At 40.2% G+C, this 22,424-nt stretch overlaps 1 protein-coding gene across 2 annotated transcripts in view; it reads right to left on the reverse strand.

Annotated features, from left to right (window-relative positions):
- The window catches only part of LOC115321878 (parathyroid hormone/parathyroid hormone-related peptide receptor), a 287,428-nt gene that overhangs the window by 77,175 nt on the left and 187,829 nt on the right, over nt 1-22,424 (reverse strand). For both annotated transcript variants that reach the window (XM_040500603.2, XM_040209763.3), the window contains exons 4-8: nt 14,079-14,173; nt 13,207-13,345; nt 9,680-9,836; nt 5,508-5,568; nt 2,203-2,272 (exon numbers count right to left, since the gene is read on the reverse strand). In XM_040500603.2, coding sequence (XP_040356537.2) covers nt 2,203-2,272; nt 5,508-5,568; nt 9,680-9,836; nt 13,207-13,345; nt 14,079-14,173 — 522 coding nt within the window. The remainder of the gene's footprint in view (nt 1-2,202; nt 2,273-5,507; nt 5,569-9,679; nt 9,837-13,206; nt 13,346-14,078; nt 14,174-22,424) is intronic.

Genomic DNA, 22,424 nt, shown 5'->3' on the forward strand with positions numbered 1-22,424 from the left:
CTCACTAGTAATGCTCAGCCGCATACGCTTATGTAAATATCCTGCATATAGTTTCGTCTGGGCCGTAAAAAAAGGAACCCCTGTGTTGTAACAGGGTGCTTCTTTTATATTTCTCGGACTCTGGAGCAACATGGGCCTCTGGCTCGATAAACGTTGCCGACCGAGGTGACAAATACGCTTTGTGGGAGACGCAACAAGCCCTAGAACGAATAAAATATTCAGAAAAATAGTTTTGCATAGTTATTGTGGTGCTTCTCGTTTTTATGTTCTTCCACTGAGTGGGGGACTGTAACGTGGACAGGGCACATAAAGCTCTATTTCATTTAACCCTGTTCCTTCTGTTCTGATTGAAGAAATATATGACAACATTAGTATGATACACCGATAACTTTTTTCCTGGCATCATAGTAGCCTTCTAGCAGCTTTGGGAAACAGCGCTATTCAAGCTACACACGTTAGAACTATAGATTTATTTCGGGCGTCTAGACGCAAGGACTCAAGTTGAATAACCTCTCATGGCTTTCTTTCTGTTTTCTTCGTTCCACCTCCTATCTGTGATGAAAGTTGTGATCTCACGTAGTGCGCGAACCGACTTCGTAAAGCGAGCTTTACTTTCTGGAAGTCGGACTTTTAGTGGTCAAGATTTTAAGCTGAGATTGAAGTTATACTGAGAGAAAGAAGGATAATTGCTATTTGCTAAGTCTGGAGCTCCGTGTTTCATGAAACAGGACAGTGAGAAAAAGTTATAATCTTTGTGACAAAAAGTGATTCAGAATTTCTACCAGCTTAAATTGAGAAACATTGTAAAGTTGGCGCTTGCTGCGTTTAAGCCATTTTCCGGTTTTGTAAGATCATGCGACCTTTTTTGACTTGACAAAATGAGGACACGCATATCCCGGGCTAAGCAAATGCAAATGCAATTGTATTCAGTCAATATTGTGTGTCTTTATTTGCCCAACGTTAGCGTTGCCGTTAAACTTCACATGTGTGCACGTTCTTAATAGCTATGAGAAGTAGCAAAAAGTGTTAAAACAAATATTATACTTTACGATATTTTTTTTTTAAATTTGCTTAAGAGTTGTCTAAAGTTTCAAATATGAAATCTCTATTAAATTAAGGAACTTCGTTTTAGGACGAGGCAAACACGCCGGTCGGAGGCCACGCCTTCCCGCCACCATGAGCTTGTACGTTTTAAGTTTGGGCAGCGCCTCTGGCCAGCAAATGTAAATATTTCTCGGTCGTGTGTCGGTTGTAATCGGTGAGTACTTACGCTTTTTCGCGTTGCTAGCTGACGCTAAGCTGGTAGAATTTGATTCCTGAATGCCAATTTCCCAAATAAAATAAAGAACTGGAAAACTTAGAAAATTTAACTCTCATCGCTTTGATAAGACACTGGAAGTGCGAGCTGAATTTGTTTTTGTATATTTAAACGTTTTGTTATATCATTCAGAGGCGCTGTTACCGCGCAGACAGGTGCTGACACACGCTTCTAAACGAGTGTGGCTCGTGCATAGTCAAAGCCTCCAGTGCTGGTTTGCTCGGTACAAGCATTAAGTACACTTTCGCGTGTTAGGATCGCCCTCGCGTTCCCTGGCCAAGAGAAAAAGGCCTATCGCAATAGAGTGATTCTGGTTTTAACGCTACCGCGTTAAAAAGCTTGTGTCGCAAAACATCGGTGGCGTGGCAGAAATGCTGGCGTCGGTGTCGTGACGCCGAAATCCTGATTGATTGATAGGGTGATGACGTCGGAGCCACATGACCTCGCTCGGGAATTTCAAACAACCCACAACGCTCATGTGAAAGGCGACGTCACACCTGGAATGAAAGTGATTAAAAACATGACATATAACGCGAAATAAAGGTCGCCGGGTATCTCAAATGATTTTCTTTTAAAAAGTAATTCATTTGCATAAGAAAAGATGTCCACAATTTTAGGCGGGATTCCCACCCGAGATTCTTTGGTAGTGAGCCAGACACAATACAGGCTAGGCCATGTCCTCCGCGCTTCCTGCTCACTGACAGGGAGAGCATCAGAGGCAAATGAGAAGGCGATGCGAACAGAACCCGATGACGCTATCTTGTTCCACGCTTAAAGGCGAAGCTTTAGCGTCCTCCAAAGTTTTGACTATTTTTCTGGCTTAGTTTCGCTCGCAGTCTAAGAGAATTGCCATATCGGTTTAAGAAAAAGTGTGAATCACTCACCACGATGGACGCTGTGATTGGTCCTCGGATGATCCAGAACAAGTCTTGCCTGACATTGGTTGTCCAGCAGCTGTTGGCAAAAGTACCCCGATTCCTTTTGTACCGATTAATATAAAAACTATATCCAAACATTTAGGTGCTCCAGTTAAATGCCTAAAACACAGACAAAAAAGCTCCGTTTGTTTTTTTACAATTTTAGGATGGCTGTCTGGGTCTGATAATACAAGCTGCGCTCCATTTCAAACTAAGTCCGAGCGCTACGACACTACGATAAAATGTAGTCGACCAAGCAGCACTAAAAGTGCATCTGCCGTCGTCTTTGAGCGTTTACTTTCACCGGCTAAACTAAACACGCACAGTCAATGGGTCGTGATCTTGCGCTTGTTTGTCTTTCTACGGGTGCACGGCATCCAGCACGACCTCGCTGCCTTCAGTTGTAGTTTGAATCTGTGTGCGCTACTGAAGCATCATCAAAGAATGGTGGCTCTCGCTGGAGGCGTTGTAGCTGAAAGACCTTCATCCGGTTTTCACCCTTTCAATGAGTATCCACACGGTGTATTATTACAGAACGTCTGAGAGAAAGAACTATCAACTCTGGATCGCGCGGGCGAGTTGACATCGGATTTAAGTGCCGCTCAGCTTTTAGAACCTCAGATTGGGCGAGTTGGTTGTTCATGTTGGTCGACGTTGCAGCGCATTCAAAACAGTTTCACTCAAACTTTCACACACACAAAATAAATAAAACTCTCACACAGCGCTCACTAACAATACAAAGTTGTTAGTGAACGCTGTGTGAGAGTTTTATTCTTTTTGTGTGTGTGAAAGGTTGACTAGCAGTTTTTTGAGTGCGCTACAACGTCGACCAACCACTCTACTTGTGCGCTGGCTTTGGCAGTGCTCTCTTTTACATAAATGTAGCTTCGAAGCTGTTAAACTGGTCGAAATGTGGATATCGGAACATGATGTGCCTTGACACAAGTTGATGCTGGCATGTCTCTCGGCTACGTTCAAGCAGCTAAGAGACTCCAAACTTTGTTCACGACGTTGAAGAATATGTTTCTGCGTGCTTTTCAGTTTTAGTGTCTCGTGATAAATAGTCTAAATCTCATATTAGGAAGAGCGAATTAACACTATCTTTTTTTAATTACGCTAATATTTAATCCCAAATATAACACCACCATCAAATTTCTCGTGAGATGTGCCCCAATGAATCAATAAATAGTAAACGAATAAGTGAAATTGCAGAATTATCACGCTACTTACTGCAGAAGCGTCCTTCCTTACAAACGCATTCAGTCTAAAAAAAAAAATACACAATGCTGGGACCTGATTCCTTAAAACTATCTCCACGGTTATATTTATTAGAATTTCAGACAACTGCTCAAAATTCTGATGAACGGCTTCTGGGCCAATGTCTTGAGTTAGGGTACGTTGTGTAGCCTAGCTTTGTAGCAAAGTTCACTTCTTGTTTCAAGGTTCGTATGCATTAGGGATGGTTATACCGTCGTCTTATTTTTCGATAATTCCAGCGACAAGTGCAGTGAAAGCTATGGTTAGTAAAAGTGTAATAGAAACAAACTGAAGACAAATGTAAGTGTGCGAATTTAAAACGGTGCAGGGAGCTGGCCGCACTTTTGACGAGAACGAAGTAGCACTCAAGTGTTCTTTGCAACAAAGCGTGTAGTTCTGTGAGTATGCACTTGTATGTATTAGCACCACATCGGAAACCCTCTATTGTTAGCACGGGTTTTTTCGAAATGGAAGTACAAATATTGATGTTGAAAATTTTTCTCACGAAATGATTGGTACATACGTCAGCGAAATAGAGGTTACCTTATATGTTGTCTCTGAGACTCTCGATATAATAAGGGCCGCTTTGTTTATTTTCGGCCGCTATTACACATATATCACAAGCTCTGGCTTAATATGATAGAACCAATTTTCCTAGATACTTTATGCCTAACAAACGGTGACTCAGTGTGAAATCAGAGGATGTGAACACTCCAAATAACTGACTTATTATGTTTGTAAATTTGTACGGTTACACGGATATGTGCTAAATGTCCTTATTTGCATCTACAACCCTGCGGTATCCTTCTGCTCTTCTTGACGTCACTCTATTTCACACTTGATCAAATAAATTGCACACAAAACAAACCTCTCTAATTTAATATAAAAAAATAGATATTTTAGTATTTCTAAGTAACAGAATGCACTGTATTGTTCAGCTTCGAGTTATCCCCTTCTTGTTTCTCGAGAAGCAGACATTATGTTTGTCAAATATAATTGTAGACCACTTCGTTCTTTCATTTTCGGAAACTCAGATGCTGCACTTACTGTCTAGGAGGAGCTTTAGTGACACGACCGCAATTATTTAGAGTTCTTTGAATTTCGGCTTAATCTTAAATCCTTCGAGTTCTTCGTGCCCCATTGGCCAATACGGCGAGGCGACTCAAAAAGTGGCACTTGCTTTTACAACACGTTTTCATTTTACGGGTGTTGAGTAACGGTCAGAAAAATACGTGGGCGCATGCTTTCAAAGAATACTCTCTTAGGCTCCAGGCTACGCTTTCCTTCGCCTCGTTCATAACAAAAGGAATGATAAGAAGCGAGAACGGTATTGATAGCTAGAGCCAAATGCACACGTCGACGTGATGCCCATTTCAAATTTCCCAAAGCAGCGTTCTGCACAGGACAATAAAATCAAACTCGCAAATTTTTGACAGCAACAAGCGCAGAGGTTGAAGGTCCACCAAATTGCCCCCGTTTGCTACCACGTCGGGAGGATAAACAGGGCAGTGAAAATTCGGCCCGAGAGGCCAGAACACTTCGCCTTCGAGTATATAAAATATTGACGCACTTTAAGAAAGGGGTCTCGTTTCCCAAGCCTTTTGAATAGAAAAAAAGAGAGAAAGAGAGAGTTGCGATGGGCCTATGAAGTGAAGCTACTTAGGTCTAGAAGAGAGAGAAAAAAAAATGGCGCTGACGTCTTTCATGTCGGTGCACTTACCGCCTTGGAATACCATTAAAACATTATCCTGCATATTTTTTTTTTTTCATTTTCTCGTGCCTTACACAAACCCTTTCTACCTCGGTTTGATTGTAAGGATTTAAGACTTCGTTTCAAAGCGTACACGAGCAAAAAAAAAAGAAAAAGACGCGGGGAAGCGCCGCAACGCGAATAAAATATCAGGTCCCGCCCGAACGCGAAAGTGTGAGGATGTGGAAGGAACGTAAGCCCCCGGGGCTCAAGGTAGTCTTAGAGAGGTGTGGCAAGCTGAAGTGGCTTTCGTCGTCTCTCTTACAGGGTGTCATCCAGCGTCGCTCGCACCACGACCCAGGGAATGATGAACAAGACGGGGAGGCCTGAAATAGAAGGAACACTACTTTGGTCACACCTGACCAAATCGTAATTCGTTGGATACGTTTTCGGTCGGTAAATCTGACTGAAATCATTCGACCGCCGAGACTTGTACGAGGACATCCGACGAGAACGCCATTGGTTCCCGCTAAGTCGCACGGGCTGTTACTCCACTGCCAATGCCCCAATGCGAGAGGGAGTTCTGTTGCAGCTGTGATAATTGAAGTGGAAATCTAACTCTATATAAAATGCTCGACGACGATAGCGCAAAGAGGAGGTCGCCGGTTTTTTTACTTTTTTTCTAAAATCTAAGGGACGGGATCAACAATACTCTGATGAGGAAAAGTGCCCCCTCAGAGCACTTATCTAATAAATAAATCTTGGTGCCAGATAAAAGCAGCTCGAAAAAGGAAGTTAAAAAAAAATCGCGGATGTCGGGTGTTTGTGGTAAGAGTTTCAAGCAGCGAAATACGTGAACGACAACCGCTCAGTTGTGCGGATTATGTACTGAGTGCTCAATTTAGCAAATTGTTCGTGTGGCACTTTTCAGTTGTGGTGGTAAGTGCGAAGTACTACCCTTTAAAAGACGTTAGGTGAAAAATAAAATTTACTGTCGTAGCTATTTCAAAATAATGCTCTCACAGCACTGGATGAAATAGGCGGCATAAGGTCGGCTGGCTAATATCATTCTGGCGTTTATATTGAATTCCGAAGAAAATAATTGTTTTTTTTTTATTTCTGAGTATTCAATGAGATGTACCGATGTTGCAATGCAAATTCAATGAGGACCAGAAAGGAACGCTGCGTACCTAAGCGTTTATACCGGAGACGGAAGTGCAAAGGCATTCATAGATACAACAATCTCCCGAACCTTTGGGAGAATCCGCCCGTCTCAGTTTCTGGCAATTTATTTATTAAGGTAGCAGCGCGCTGATTAGATTTCAATATACGGAAGCTTCTTTTAAAGACACTAGCTTAAGTGTAAAGCTAATTATATAATAATTTACAAGTATTAAGGTGCCTAATAGGCTTTTAGGTCAATTTAATGGAGATTTTAATATGCCGCAGCCTCTTTGAAAGACACTGTCTTAAAGAAATATATAATTTATATTATAAGTTACAAATGTCGAAGTGCCTGGATGATTCCTTTAGGTCAATTTGGCGGTGCACCAGGCCTTGAAACAGACGGTAATTTCGTATTACAAGCTGATGCCTTCTTTATTACCAAAACCAAACAAAATCGAATGTTCCTGTACTCACACACAACCAGCATCACGGCATATCAATCCCTTTTAAGGCGCATTGATCACTTTTTAGACTCGTGGCGACGTAGGTGTAGGGTATATTACCCGAAGCGTACATCGCCATGAAGCAAAATATTATACAAGGGAGAGCACTCACCCGTGTAGTTACGTCGCGTATTACATTGCTCTCATTTATCACTAACTCAGTAATCTATTCTATTTTATGCCAACTTACAAGTGACCAGGAGCTGTCGCAATTTGGCACGAATCACATTTACCCGAAGAGCAATATGAACCGCAATGCAACAAATTATGTACATGTTTTTTGTGCTATTATTTGATATTTTTATGCTAATTCACTGCGGCCCCGGCTTCTCAAATTTCCTCTCTGTGCGCGACATTTCTACAAATCGGGCTGCATATATTCCAGACTGTTTTATTTTTAAAACACCGCGAAAGTGTTCTTTTTAAATCTCACATCTGTATCGCATTAGATCGCATTTTCCCCTGAAGATAAAGCTAGTTTTAGTGATCGAAGGCAAGTTGCTTGTCTCAGGCTTTGTGGAAATGGCGTATCGAGGTATCGCAAACAGCTACTGCTATTTAAAGTTTTGTTTTCCGAACACCTTGCTGAATCAGCGTGTTCAACATGACTAGGCAGTGTCCAATTTTGGATAAGTGAGCTTCTTTATATGCTGAAAGTAGTTTCAGAACGGTCGAGGGTGTATTTTCCTGCTTTGTTTCACAATAGGTTCGAGAACAACGAACGCTTCGGGCCTATGGAGCTAATCAATTAACGCGATGAGCGAAATGTCTCGGTGATTGTAACCTCTCCGTTCTCGGGCAATCATTGGCTGAACCAACCAACTTCAGTGATTACGCCATGATTATCCGTTTTTATAACGCTTGTTCGCGCTTTTATGTTTTCAAGTCTTGGACTGCGCTCTGACCTTTTGCGAAATATAGTTTAGCTACTGTGCGAGCCACACACACCAAGTATTTAACGATACTTCTGTAGCGGTTTTTACGGAGGCATAATAACTTTTAAAAACACTTATAATAAAACTAACAATTTAAGGAAATTAAAACAAATTGCATGAGTTAATTTATAAATATGCTTCTCCATATTTAAATATCCAATCATGCATTTTTTCTTCTTGCAGAGGCGTAATAAGTTATATAGAAACACTGAATAAAAATATCTATGGAAATTTTAAAAAAAAATCATGATTTGATTTTCAAATATGATACTCTAATTTGTTTAATTCAATATGTCTTAAAAGGATTTACCTGATATGCTTTCATATATTTTTTTAAGAATCTGGAGGTGAAACAGTGCATGGAAAAAGCCTGAGCATTCTGAGTTAGGAGTGCCCCGTCAAAGATTCTCAACGCAGACTATGAGGTGTCCCACTATATCCTTCGGAACGCTTTGGGTGAAACAGCTCCTGCAGTCCCGACGCGTTACACGGGCAAGAGGTCAGACGTTCATAAAATGTTCTGACTAGTTTTGTGCAGGCTCCAGATAAATGTACGCGTGTTTTAAGTTGTCCCAATTATATTGTTCGTTGCGTGCTGCAATATTAACACAGGATATACCAACACGAATTTTTACTGCAAATACTGTAAGACAAAATTATTTCAGTTTTAGCATCCGAGTAAATACATTTTGAGAACGCAGCTCTTAGGCACCTGTTTCTTTGTGCAACAGCGTCAGCGTCGCCGTCGCCGTCGCCGTCGGTATCGGCGTAACCGCGCGGTGATTTATGGGAAGTCACAGACCTATACACTAACTCAATTTTCCGCTAAATTAAGCGAAGAAGCTGAATGGGTCTGTACGTCTGGGACGTCAGCTGATGCAACCTTGTGCATTCAGTTTCCCCGCTAAATTTAGCGGAGAATAGAATTGTTTTTGAGGTCACGTGACGTCAGTTTTCCAGCTAAAGCTAGCAGAGGAAGTGAATTTGTTTATATATGACGTGACAAGAAGTCATGTGCCATCAGTTTCCTGCTAAAGTTAGCGAGGAAACTGAATTGATATTGAGTTCCCGTGTCCTCAATTTGTCAGCTTAATTTAGAGGGAAAGGTGTGCGAGGAATGGACATGGAGGAGGAAGAGGGGAGGGTACGCAGGAGGAGGAGAGGAAGCTTCGGAGCACGTGGATGAGGCAATGCGGAGGAGGAGGAGAAAACATATGAGGGGAGGAGGACGAAACGAGGACGGAAGAAGTAGGAGGAGGGGAGGAGAAGAGGAGAAAAGGAGAGGAGGCGGAGCAGCGGAAAAGAGTAGGAGGGCAGGAGGAGAAGGGGAGAAGAAAATGAGGAGGGGAGGGTACGAACGAGGAGGAGGGGCATACCACCCTCCATACCCTCCCCTTTCCTCCTCAAGAGCTGCGCTCTAATTTCGCATTATAGAAATTTGTAAACAGCTTTCATTTTTTTTCGCAAATCATTAAGGATTTTTTGTTGGATCTGGTGCTTTCTACAGTGACTAACGCCCTTTTATAGTGAATGTTATGGCGCGCCTCTCTTTATCTAAAAAGTAGAACGCTCCTTGAATGCACATGTTAAATTTATGATTGAATATTCTGAAACACATGTTTGAAATTATAGTGATTTCCTTATCACAGCGTATGACACTTAAATATGCCAACCCCTAAAACAATAAATTCATATCGAATTTACATTGCGTAAAAGCGATACCAGCCATTCAGAGCACGCGAACACTCCAAGGTTCACAATCATCTCCAGGCCGCACCTTCACATTTATAAAAAAGAAGAAAACGTTCGAGGGTGTGAGTAACAACCTCAGAAACAGCATTGAGAATCAGATACAAACTCTCGCAATATCAGCTTCTGAAAATAAAGCTTACCCCAGCCGAGTGCCACGTATCGTAAAATCCCCGAACTGTCCGTGAAAAAGGCGAGGAAGACGAGACTGTGCAGGTACAGTCCCTCCATGAGGATCCAGCAGTAATTGGCCATCAGCACGTAGTGCCAGAAGCTCGTGAACACCTTGCAGTCCACGTTCTGAAACACAACAACACTAAGATAAAATATACAATTGCGGTTCCCTTCCAGACAGATGCTGAACCCCTCCTTTTTGCGAGGAAGGTAAGCTGCTTAATTTTATAATCCTCGTTTAGGTTCCGTTTTGGTGGGACTTGCAATCAGTCAGCCAGGACAAGAGTACTATATGAACACTGAGGCAGCACTCGTGTCAAGGCTGTGTAATGCGCTGGAATACAGAAAGTAACGTAACAAACAGGGCCGTGTTTCAGTGGTGCTTTGCTGCAGATTATTTTGAAACGCGATACCATTGGGGATCTTACCTATAAACAGTACATTCGGCTGGACAATGCATCGTAAACTCTCATCTGGCGTCTCCTTGGCCCGGCGGTAAGCATGGTAGGAATCATCATGCCGCCGCCTTTTTTTTCCTCTCTTCATTTCAGTGTAAATAATGGCACGTGCGTAGAGGAGCGGGCAGCGCACGCGGTTTTTAAGCAGCCTAAAGTGGTTGGAATCCCACCAAATGAATGCTTCACTTTACTACTACCCTGCTTTTGTTCACTAATCTCTTCTTCACACCGTTTGTTCCTTTTGCGATGCAATGTGAAAGTAGCGGCGCATCCAGCTAGCACCTTGTCCGGCTGCCCGTGCTTGCGTGTGATAAACAGAGGAGAAGGAAGGGGTAAAATATTTTTGCGTTAAAGACGTGAATCCAAAAGAAAATCAAATTAAATACTTTTTTTTACACTTCTAAAGTAAATACACTAATACAGATAGCTTGTATTCATAATGTAAATGAACAAATATTGGGCCCTGTGCCTCAAAGCATCGAAAGCTATAAGGGATGCTCAATACCTTTTTTGAGGAAAAAAAGCTACAGAGGCTTCGAGCCCTGTCATTTGCGCTTCAAATGCGGCAAAAAGATCAATACCACGGAGGAGGTTCCATAAAACAAGTTCTGTACATATCTCAAAGTACGTCCACGAGTTCGGCAAATAGCTCACGTCAATTTGTTTCCCTAAATTGCAATGATTACTCAACTAACACAATCTTTTTGCGGTAACGCGAATAAACATGCTGTCTGCAATATTGTTTGTGTTCCGCTCTTGTGTGCGTTTGTGTTTTTCTAAAAAATGTTATGTATAAGTCTCCTTTCTTCATATATCGCGTTTGTTGTCCTATCTACGTAGTTACAACAGCACGGACGTTTTCAAAAGAAGTGTTTGTGTTTTTGAAGCTTCTAAAAATATCGTTACATATATGTGGGCTCCCATTCTGTTAATATCAACATCATTTTTGTGAATCAATTACTTTTGTGCTCTGAGCTTGCTAATTTAGTTAAGGAACCAGAAATAGTTGCTTCGAATACGTGTAATATCTTAGCAAGAACATTTAAAAAGCTTGAAAGATCGCTAGATAATACTGAAAGAAGTCGAAATGTCCAGCAAGCAGCTATAATGAATTTTAACTCGCTCGAGGAGCATCGAAAACGGCTAAGATTGGTGGGAAAGCAGCTAAGTTGGCAACACTGTCGTGCAATGCTCTAGTAATAGCAAAGAGGCAGAGTATTGCTAGAACAGAAAAATAGGAAAGCTGGCACCCATTTTTAATAGTTCATAACGCGGAACTTTCAGGTTTACTTTAAAACCAATTTGCACATACCCGTGCACTGGAGGCACATGCCTCGAAAACACGAGAAGGCTTCGCCCTAAAGTTCAAAGCCACGTCGAAATAGAGCGAAGATACAGATCGATCCAACCGCACCTGGACGACCGCCTCCTGGGAAGCGTGCTTCACCTCTGCACAACACCTAGTGTGGGCAAGCCTACTTCAGGAGCGCGGATGAAGCGTGGGGGAGCAGCTACCTTGGACAAATGCAGAGGCTAGGTGCAGTTCAGAGCCAGCAACGGACATGCATCTGCCGGAAAGGATCTAAATATTTGATCAGTGATGCTTGAAAGTTATAAGAAGCTCCAGCTTTAGATCGTGCAAGATCAGAACAAGAAAGCAAATAGGACAAGAGATACAGCAAGAGAGGGATCGAATGTTTAGTACTCTCAGAACAGGTGCACAATCTCTGGGTTTGTTGCAACGACGGCTGGTCTCGAAATAGAAAAATGGTGGCAGAAACCAAAAAGAAACTGCTAAGAGAGAAAATCTTAGTGAATAAATTGTACAAGAGGTAAAAAAAAATCAGCCGAGTAAAAGGATGGCGGTGCAGGCGAAGCGGATGCGTGTTTATCGATCCTCCGTGGGGAATTTGGAGAAAAGAAGCTTTCTTGGTGGTTGCAGCCGTGGGACATAAGAACTAAGCGTTCCAAAACCGGATTATTGAATCGATTATAGCGTAGGATAGCGAAATATTTACTGTATGAAATTGAACACTTCCAGGCAAGAAACACGAATACTTTATGTGGATACAAGAGATTATTTTAAGTTTTAAAACGGAAGAATTGCCACTTTTTTCTACCATTGAAAACAGCTTGATTTTTACTCCGGTAATTTCATTCGTCGTCATGACTGAATTTTATAACCACAAATATCTGTACAACAATATTGCATTCAGCGCGCAATCGAGAGATTTATAGAAAAGGACACGAGCAGTTATAGTCTGAACGGGGACACACAGTCATCAACAATTCAACAAGTGACTACCTTAACCCAGACTCTTATGAAACAGATACCTCTATGTACTAAGAAGAGTGCGTATCTTTAAAGTGACTATATCGAGGACTTAGTTTATAAACCGTTAAATGAAGTATCTACACAGCTTAAACCTCGATTGAAGTATATTCCATTAACACCACCTAACGTTTTACATTTCAAGAGAAATTCGTTCCTTGGTCGTTATTATCAATGCGTTCGCATTTCTAAAGCCACAGAAAGCATGAAATCAAATTCGTCTATCGGTCGAGGCTTGATATCTAAATTTAGAAGGAAATCTTGATTTTGTGTGTACTCAGACACATATTTGATTCTTTCGCTAAAGTATCCGCGTTATGTAGAATGGTTACCTAAGCTAGCCTATACATTAATTTAATGTTCTGTTAAACATAGTGCGCAGTATTTTCCGCTACATTTGATAATAAAACCAGAATCGGTGTATAAATGTGTACAAATTAAATTTGCCAATAATTGGCGCTGAAAAATCGGCACACTGATGCAGACCGAGAGCTCCAAACGGCGGATATCTGAAGAGGTGTAAAAAATCCCAAATGACTTTCGCATCTCATGTCCTTTGGCACAAACAAGAGAAATGTTTTAGTTTCTTTTGTAAGTCTTCGACAATTGCGTTCCTGACTTGTCGTGTGCTACTGAGCTGATGAGGAGCTACGAAAAACAATGCGAGTTGTTACGCGTTCAAGGATCCATATATTTTGTCGCTCACCTCTTCGTTGAAGTCCACGTTAGTCGAAAGTCCGACGCCGTCGACAAAGAGCGCATCCTTAAGCAGGAATGCCAGCGCCCTCAGGATGAAGGAAATGAACAAATGCATGTGTAGGCTGTTCCGGGGACAGCGGAGCCTCCTGAAACACATGGGGAAAATACTCTACCCAAAATATTTGACTTACAAAAAAAAACAAAAAAAAAAAAAAAACAGGCGTGTCATTGAAATGCGAGAAAAAAAGTTTATAAAGAAGCACTGACAATATATTCGCCTGCACAAATGCACTACACGTGCCGCTGCTTACCGGTCACTCTTTGAAGATTCAGAATATTCAGGTATATGAGAAGAGAAAATTCGATCACATAATGAAACGTACAGTGAGAGGTAGTAAAGCCATGCTATGAACTTGGCGATAACAAATACATGAACTTTTGACAATGTGATGAGATTTTTACAGCGTGAATATCAACGAGATAAGGTCATATCAGAGTGCAGAAAATAACTCATACAAATAATTATGAATCAGATTATTTATAATTTGTAACTAAAGCACATAGTTGTATTATTACTTTCAGAATACAAAACAGCATCAGAGTTTTGCAAAGTGTACTTCGTAACGAATAATATTACATGGTCGCAAATATTAAATGCATATTATTCAATACATTGGTGGCTTATAAAAATTGCTTTTTTGAAATATCACCAATTCCATGCCATACGTTGTGACAAGTCATGCAAAGGTCCTCACTAATAGAAATGACGAGAAACGATGCATTTGATTTATTTTACTTGTGTTAAGAAATACTACTTCAACAAAAAATATTGTAGTGCTACCTCAAATGAAGGTTAGCGTTGAAGTTAGACGGTCTTACTTGATGGAAGCCAGGATGAGAAAGGCGGCTAGGAGCGTCACCAGGGACACTGTGTAGCACACCTTGGAAATGAGCTTGATGGTCGGCAGGTGGGGCTGCAATCAGTAACCGCAACAACAAAGACGTTGAGAAGGGTCCCTGTGTTCAACATTTCATTGAATTATCTTCACGCTACACTTCCAGTTTTAGGTATCTGAAAAATAAACCTGCTGGTGTAAATAGCAGACCGTCCAAAACCTGGTCTTTTATTTTTGAATGAGTATGAATTACCTAAGATGTTTAAGTTTATTTTGACGTGGTAGTTAGGCTTTTCAGTAACGAATGCTCTTATTTATGATCCACTCGCTGCAGTACAGCAGTTTTTAGATTAGTCCTTAATAGTTTAACGAAAACATATTATACATAGATTTTGATAGAATGCGATGCGTTGGGTCGTCTTCCTTTGGAACAAGCCTCCTTAATTTTTGTAGTACATACACTCAAACCTACTCGAACCTCATATGACACTAGATGATTGCAATGGAAGGGTGCCCTATACAAAATAAATTAGGGTTATTAATCTTTCAAATACTGTAGAAAAGGCTGCCGCTAAGATTTACGAAATGTCTTATATTTCATAGTGCGTTAGCAAGAATGTGCTGCAGCCGTTCTCATTTCAGTCCTAGACTCCGCTCTTTGATACATCATGTCCGCAACTCAGTAAGTAAGGTTGACGGTGACATTCATTTATTTCTTCTTTAAGGTGCGATGGGACATTAGATATAAAAAAGCGCGTGGGCAAGAATAATATATAACGATGAAAAACAAAAACAATATAAAACAAAAATATATACAATATTAATACAAATTTCGTTCCGTGACAAGCTAGTAGGACAGTAGTAGTTAGGAGAGGTGTAAGGTGACTAAACTGCGAAAATTGGATGTGTCTGGAATTACTACTATTTCGTCTGCAAAACAGTTCCAGGTGCTAATAGCCCGAGGAAAAAATTAGCTGTAAAATGCTAGTGTTTTGACTGATATATATTTGATTGATACAACCACTGCAAATGATGAGAGATTATATCCTGTCAGGATATCATCTCACCTCATGTGAGATGATATCCTTAACACAAGAGATTCAAACAAACACTGAAAAGCAATACCTGTTGCATGTAAAAGTCGTTGCATTCAAACATGTAATCAACATACCAAAATATATCAAATAATAGCGATGAGCTCACCATCATTACGATGGCTCTATGAACCTCTCACCGCAAAGCGCGATCGCAAATTATCGCCCGAAAAGTTTTGAAAAGAAATGGTTTCTCTAGTATCTCTTGCTATGGCATTCAATTCTTGGAAATATAATTGTCGAGAAGAAATACAACTGTTATCTGGAAACGAAAAACGACACCATGCCATTGTGAATAATAAAATGATATACAAGTACCATATATCTAAATGTTCATATTCCTCCCTATTGAGCGTCCAAAATTTAAACGTCAAGGTCTCATTTGTATTTAAATGAAAATATTTAAGAAAACAGCGGCCAAATTCAAGAACTAGTAGAAGAAGACAATTTTTGGCAGTTTTTTTATAATGTGTAACCACCTGGCCTGCCGATTGACTTTGGTGCCAGTACTTACTGCCTTACATATCACCTTCACCTACAGAAAAATATGAGGACAAAAAAAAAACAGCCTCTGGATAAGACGTATGACTCGCCAACTACTTCATCACAGGTATTGCAACGTTTACAATGTTTTAGCAGAACGCTGAAAACGACAAACACAACCAGCCAAGAGAACAAGTGAAATCTTAGGATTGTGCTAAGCCACCCCTCACTGCCGTTTTGAAATTTTCTTACGTGCATTTCTCCGAAGTTCCTATGAGGTGAATGGGAACGTATCCTTCGCCATTGCCAAGTTATGCTGAAGCATGCTTGAATGATATCGAACTCTCATCAAAGCTATTTGATTAACCAATTGGGAAATGTTCAAAAACGCGCGACTCGCTTTATTAAATGTAACTACTCCTGGAGTAGGATCTGTTCTTTAAAACAATCCGTAACCCTACAAATTCTCAACACTTAAAAAAAAACAAAGAAAATAGACCGGCTCTCGTTCATGCACAGATTGGATTATTACCCGTAGTCTCTCCGAACTTTTATTTCTCCAACCCTCCATATTTCCATCCGCTTCGATTACCCCTACAAAGTGCAATCAAACTTTCGCAAAACCAGCACGTTTAAATGCTCACCCTTTCCATTAAGCGTATATCAAATTAGAATTGCCTGCCCTCAAGTTCTTTAACTAGTAGTAATTAATGTGTTTTCTGGCGAGATTTCTAGATTGGTTAAATAACGTTAATAAAATGTTTTTTGACCTTTTCGTTTTCGTTCTTGTTTGCAGTGTTTTTTCTTATAATCATAGAAATATTTAATTTAGCATCTTTCTTATGTAATGCCTTCCAGAAGAGGCCCCTAATGCAGCAAACTGCAATAAAATTAAATAAACGTGATCATTGTTTAAATTAAGCAGTTTAATTTACGAAAACGTACCTTAAGTCTCAGTTTGAGGAAGGGGCACAGCAATCAATGTTAAAAAGTTATGCAATATTATATGCGTCTCTGACAGAATACGTCACTAAGGAACGACAACTCAAGCTTAGAAGAAAAAAAAAACGAATTTAGTTCAAACAGAAGCTAACCCGCTTTTCAATCCACGTGCGGCATGATGACAAACGCTCCCTACTATTGATAAGCCAGAAAACCCAGTAACCGACAGAAGAAACAAAACGCAAGGAAATAAAGGAACGAGAAAGGCAAATACAGCAATACCGACGCCATTACGTTTGCATCCTTGTTGGGAGTTTTCATTCATCCCAGGCTAAGCCGTTATTCTGTCCATCTTTTATCTCAGTCGGGAGCAATCCGGCATGAGCAAAGTAGCTTTCAGTGAATCACTATGCTGCATTCTTGCATTCGCTTTGTTCCGACCAAAAAGAGTACGAAAGTTTATCACTGACCTCCCACGACTGAACGTTTGTTTCTATTTTGGTAAATTGATTCTACATAAAGTATTATCGGCATAGAGTCAAATAGCTGCATCCAGTGACACGAATGATGCTTAAAATACGTTTATTAATATCTTAAATACATTATATTCTGACCACTTCCTTGCGAAAGTGCGTACACACAGTGGAGTTTTGGAATAAAGTACTTAAACGGTTTTACGTACGCAAAGAATAGCATCGCTGCCACTCCGTATGTGCCAAACGCTAACCCACTTCGTACGCTATTTTATCGTACACTATTTTTTTTTTAATTGCGTCCGTACGCAAAGGGTATACGCGTTCCTCCAAAAAGGAATCATGATGCGCGAAATGTTGGCTCAAGCCAAATCGAGTACAGTTAGAATATAATTGCTGCCAATACTGCGGCTGCGGCGGCATTGGAAGCTTTGGCGGTCGTAGTGAGCTCGAAGCCGGCGGCATCTTCGCTATTGCGATTTTCTATGTTGGAGGAAATTGTACTCCAGCCGTAGGTGCACGTCACAAACGGTTTGAAGGATCTGGCAAGGTGGGCAACGAACGATCTCCGGCGTCGCCGTCAACTTGCTTCTTGCGACGCATGAATGTTTCTCGTCGAACGTGAGGTGTACGAACGTTAGTAGACGAGACCTTTGTCGACACGAAGCAAGCGAACACGACCGGTCAACCGCTCGCGTCGCAGTCTAAAGCGCGAAGCGCATGCGCGTCAAAACTTTCTTATCCGACCTACGAACTGCCGAAACGACGTTCGGGGGCGAGGGTTTTCGTAGCACCGGAGAGCGTCGAAAACCCTCCACTCCGAACGTCGTTCTGGGCAGTTCGTACGTCGGATTGGACAGTTTTGACGCGCATGTATTTCGCGCGTAATACTGAAATAAATAAAAAGATGTTATTCTGGACCCAAATCAAAAATTGATACAGTGTATTGGTGGCGCGAGTTGCTTGGGTTTTTGTGTCGTGGCAAAAAAAGATATTCTAAAACTTGCTTGAGCGTGCGCTAACGCAAGCGCTAAATATAGCGTTTGCGTGCTCTTAATGTAGCGCTACCTTGCGCTAAGATTCTGCACGCTATCTTGCAGCCGAAAAATACGTAAGCCGTGGAACATGCTTCAGTTGAGTAAAAAAATTAAAATTAGACACAAGCTACACTGATGCTTTGTGAATACTCGGGCGCTCGTTGACTAGGCAATATTTATACAGTCCCGGAACAAATTAACAAAGGAGCTGCAATTTGCGTGGAATGAATACCACCGCTCCTCTTTAAACGATAAAAACAAAAGCATGGCATCTTATGGTTCGAATTAAATGAACTCTTACGTCGTAGTACTTCGCGGGTACATTTACCTAAATTTTAATTAAGTTTTATTCACTTTGGAGGACCTAGGGTGGGAAAGAGGGCACCAGAAAGAGAGGCGGACCATGTTCCCGTGCATTTCATATAGGTATAATAAAATAACTAATAATAATAGCTCTTAATTATTTGTGCCCACAAACAGCTTTTCAGTCTCCGCTGTGGTGCACTAAAATACTAAAGTTCGAATACCACAAAAATAAAAATACGAAATACTAATATAATTGTATATGGCAAATGAAGCTAATAATATTACATTATTACTATATCTAACAAAGAAAACATACGCGCACGAACGATCCGTATCCCATATTGCGATATGAAATAACGTAATGATATATTATAAGCAATTTTCTCAATGAGTTACATAAAGCCAATTTGAAGTACTTTTTGTGTAAATTATTTTCATTTTCTTCTTTTGGGGAGGGAATGTTCAGTTTTTATTATGGAATTTTTTTGTTGTTGTTGTTCTCGTTTTTCTGTATTAGCAGTTTTGTTGTTATTGACTGTGCATCATTACTCAGGCAACCTGCTGTTCTTGAGCACAAAAATAAACGAATGAATCAGCGAATGAATGAGTGAATGATGTATGGACATAGTGCCTGCTATAGTTTTTCATTGAGATGGCACATTGCGACATTTTTATGTTTCACATTTATTTCGTATTTTTTTTTCACTTAAAGATAATATTTTTAAATGGGCGTGGCTAACTCTATAGACGGTATTTGGCATGTGTTTTGTGTAACGTGAGATATGAGATAAGGCATATTGTTTTGAAAATTTTAAAATTGCGACTTATATCTCTAAAACAACATAATTTTAGGATTTTCTTTATCATCATAATGTGTATGATCATATAGTACATAGATGATTAGGGGAAAACAACTCCCGCGAGGACAAGGCGAAGAAACATACTCGACAAGATGGGGGCTGACCCATAACTATATAGTTCACTAGAAGAAAACGAGAACAAAATACGAAATCCTTCACACGTGCATAAGGGCACACTGCTTCTACGATAACAGGTCGCCCAGTTCTCGGTGGTGCGATCGGAATACTGATTTCCGTCCTTAGAAATTCCAACTCTTTTTTTTCTTACTATGCCACTGACGCGTGGCACACACAGTTTATTTTCCTCGGTGATGGTGTAATAGGCCTCCATTATTTCCCGAGGTGTCTTGTTTTTGCGTCTACCTAAATTTCTGGTTCCTTTAAAGAGTAATTCACACTCGTACACTGTACAGTGAATTGGAAGGTATCCTCAAGCTGTGACTCTTCGAGGCATAGAGCATTCTCTGAGCCTGTCGTTCAGGTACTGCCCTGACTGGCCAATGCAGTAGCTGTTGCGCGAGAGTGGAATCTTGTACATAACTCCCGAAGGGCTTGGTACATAAGGCTTGACATGTTTCTTGGTGCATCGCATTTAGATAGTTCCTCTGCCTTGGCATTTACTATGGCACATATCATAACTCCCGAAGAGCTTGGTACATAAGGCTAAAAAAAAAGAAAAAACGAAATATTCAAATCGTTTTTACCATTATATTTGTTTGAGTTGTGAGACCCCTGTGAAGGCAATATTAATAATAATAATAGTAATAATAATTTTATTTGCCAATCACATCAGGAATGAAATGTTATATGTGTGGGCACATCAGGGCGAGCTAAAGGCTTGTGCGATGACGCCCTAAAAAAATAAAATATAAGATCGGCAAAATTGCAAAAATATAAAAAAACACACGAAGCAGAGGAAAACATTGTTAGCACAGAAAGGTATACAGAAATGTCGTCATAACTATTAGAGCAATGGAAATTAAATATAATCAGCGACAAGCCAAGAGCGGAGCGCGATCTGGAGAGAAGGAAGCAGACGAAAGTCTGGAGTAGTGAGGCGGTTTCTCCTCTCCATTCCAAGCATTCGCCCCTCACGCAGCACCTACGTCACCAAAGAAATCTCGCTAATTTTAGCAAAAAAAGTAAATAAAAACTAAACACTTTTAACAGAACTGTACCACTGAAATCAAAACACGACTCTGGGAAAACATAACAAGAAAAAGAAAAGTAGAAGAAATAGTCGTAAATGTCATCAGACAGTGACAAAAAGAAAAAAAAAGAAACAATGAGGGAATAAACAAACTAATACACATAAAAAAAAACGAGAAAGCAAAATGAGACACAGTTACAAAATGACATTACATGGCATGAGAAAAGCAAATTATTGTAAAAGAAAAACATAAAAAACAAGAAAACAGAAGACATAGGAATGTCAACAGAATTATTGGGGAAGAAGGGGTTAGAGAAAAAAATAACATCCCTGCAAATTCACTATGCCTACACTGCCACTAGGCTTGCGCTAAGTGATATTATCCAATCATCACATTTCAGTTCCTTCTTCAATGCTTCAGTGAGGTGATGTCCAGGATAAAGTCCGGCAGAGCGTTGAATGAACTCAGAACATAGTAATCACGCGTGTATTTACCCAAACGGGTCCAACAACGTGACACCTTGAAACAAGGGGTACATCGCAATGAGCGAGACGGAAGTGATGGTGTTTTGAAATCCTTATTCCAAAAGTTGCGTAACATAACAGTTTGAATATAAAGTAAACGGAGGTTTTGCAATCGGAGAGTTTTGAAAATATCCCTAGTTGTTGGCAAAGGTGTATTATATGCAACGCTAGTAATTATACCTCTCAGTAGGGTAGCAACTTTGGTTTGCAAGCGACCAGAACAATTTCCAAAAACTGTTACGCCTACGGAATGATACTGTAAGCAAGTGCTTGAGCCATCAGCAGCCTTACAGCAACTGCTATAAGTTCGCTCCATAAGTATGACATATGTTTGTTCCACGACATATCAAAATCGAAATGAACACCCAAATATTTAACACGATTAACTGACTCAATTTGTATACATGTACATATACGTACTGTATACATGTATACTGTACAGTACACTATATACTGTATTCATAATATTAATAATAATAATGTTTATTTTTTTCATGTATCATACTTGGTAGAAATACAGGTCTGTCAAAGCAAGTTGGATGACTTGTGGCACAGCACCCTTCACTTCATGAGTACAAAATGTCCCCCTGATTTATAGTTCCCGACTCAAGCAACTGTCACCACGCTATGGTACTGACGGTGATTAAAGAATTAAGAAAAAAATCACGTTTTTTTAGCGTTCACGCAAAACACACACAGGGTCACGCACACACACAGACACACAAATTCAAGATGGTTTGCTGAGATCTTGGAGTGCTTGTTTTAATTTCTTCAGGGAGTCCGCACCATAAACGTTGTCTGATAGGCTGTTGAAAATCGTTGGTACATAGAAGTCCCGAACCTTCTTCCACTATTTTGTTGTGGCATAAGGTTCCTTAAATCGTTCTGTGTGTCTAAGCGATCTAGTAGCCACATGGCGTACCTTATATATATCGCTCCAAAAATTCTTGAGGACCACAGTCTGAACCAAAAAAGCTGTGAAGAAAGGCAAACCTAAGTCGGTGAGTTTTCCCTCTTTGGTTTGCAACGCTGGTTCATAGACAAGACTTCTAAAAATGTCTTTCAGAATTGTATATATTTTTTGTACTAGACCCAGAGTTATGTCAAAAATTTGTTATACCATACCGCCAAATTTCCTATTCTAAAATTATACTATAATAATATTAGTAATAATAATAATAATAATAATAATATTACTCAATCAATTAATGTTTTTTTAAAGTGTCCAGGAAGAACCTCGCGGTCTTAGTACGGGTGCACTCAGGAAACATGAAAAACAAAACATTACACACGACTAACAAACAGTTAACAATAAATCCACTTTAAATAGATCACATATGTCACATAAACTCTCTACATTATACCAACACTATAACGAAAGAAAAGGAAAACGAGAGTATAAATTTTGTTCTGAGCAACTTAATCAAGTGCAAAAAATGGTAAGCAAAATTTAGGTGAG

The sequence above is a fragment of the Ixodes scapularis genome, unplaced genomic scaffold (assembly GCF_016920785.2).
Source record: "Ixodes scapularis isolate PalLabHiFi unplaced genomic scaffold, ASM1692078v2 PGA_scaffold5__190_contigs__length_132052651, whole genome shotgun sequence".
Lineage (NCBI taxonomy): Eukaryota > Metazoa > Arthropoda > Arachnida > Ixodida > Ixodidae > Ixodes > Ixodes scapularis.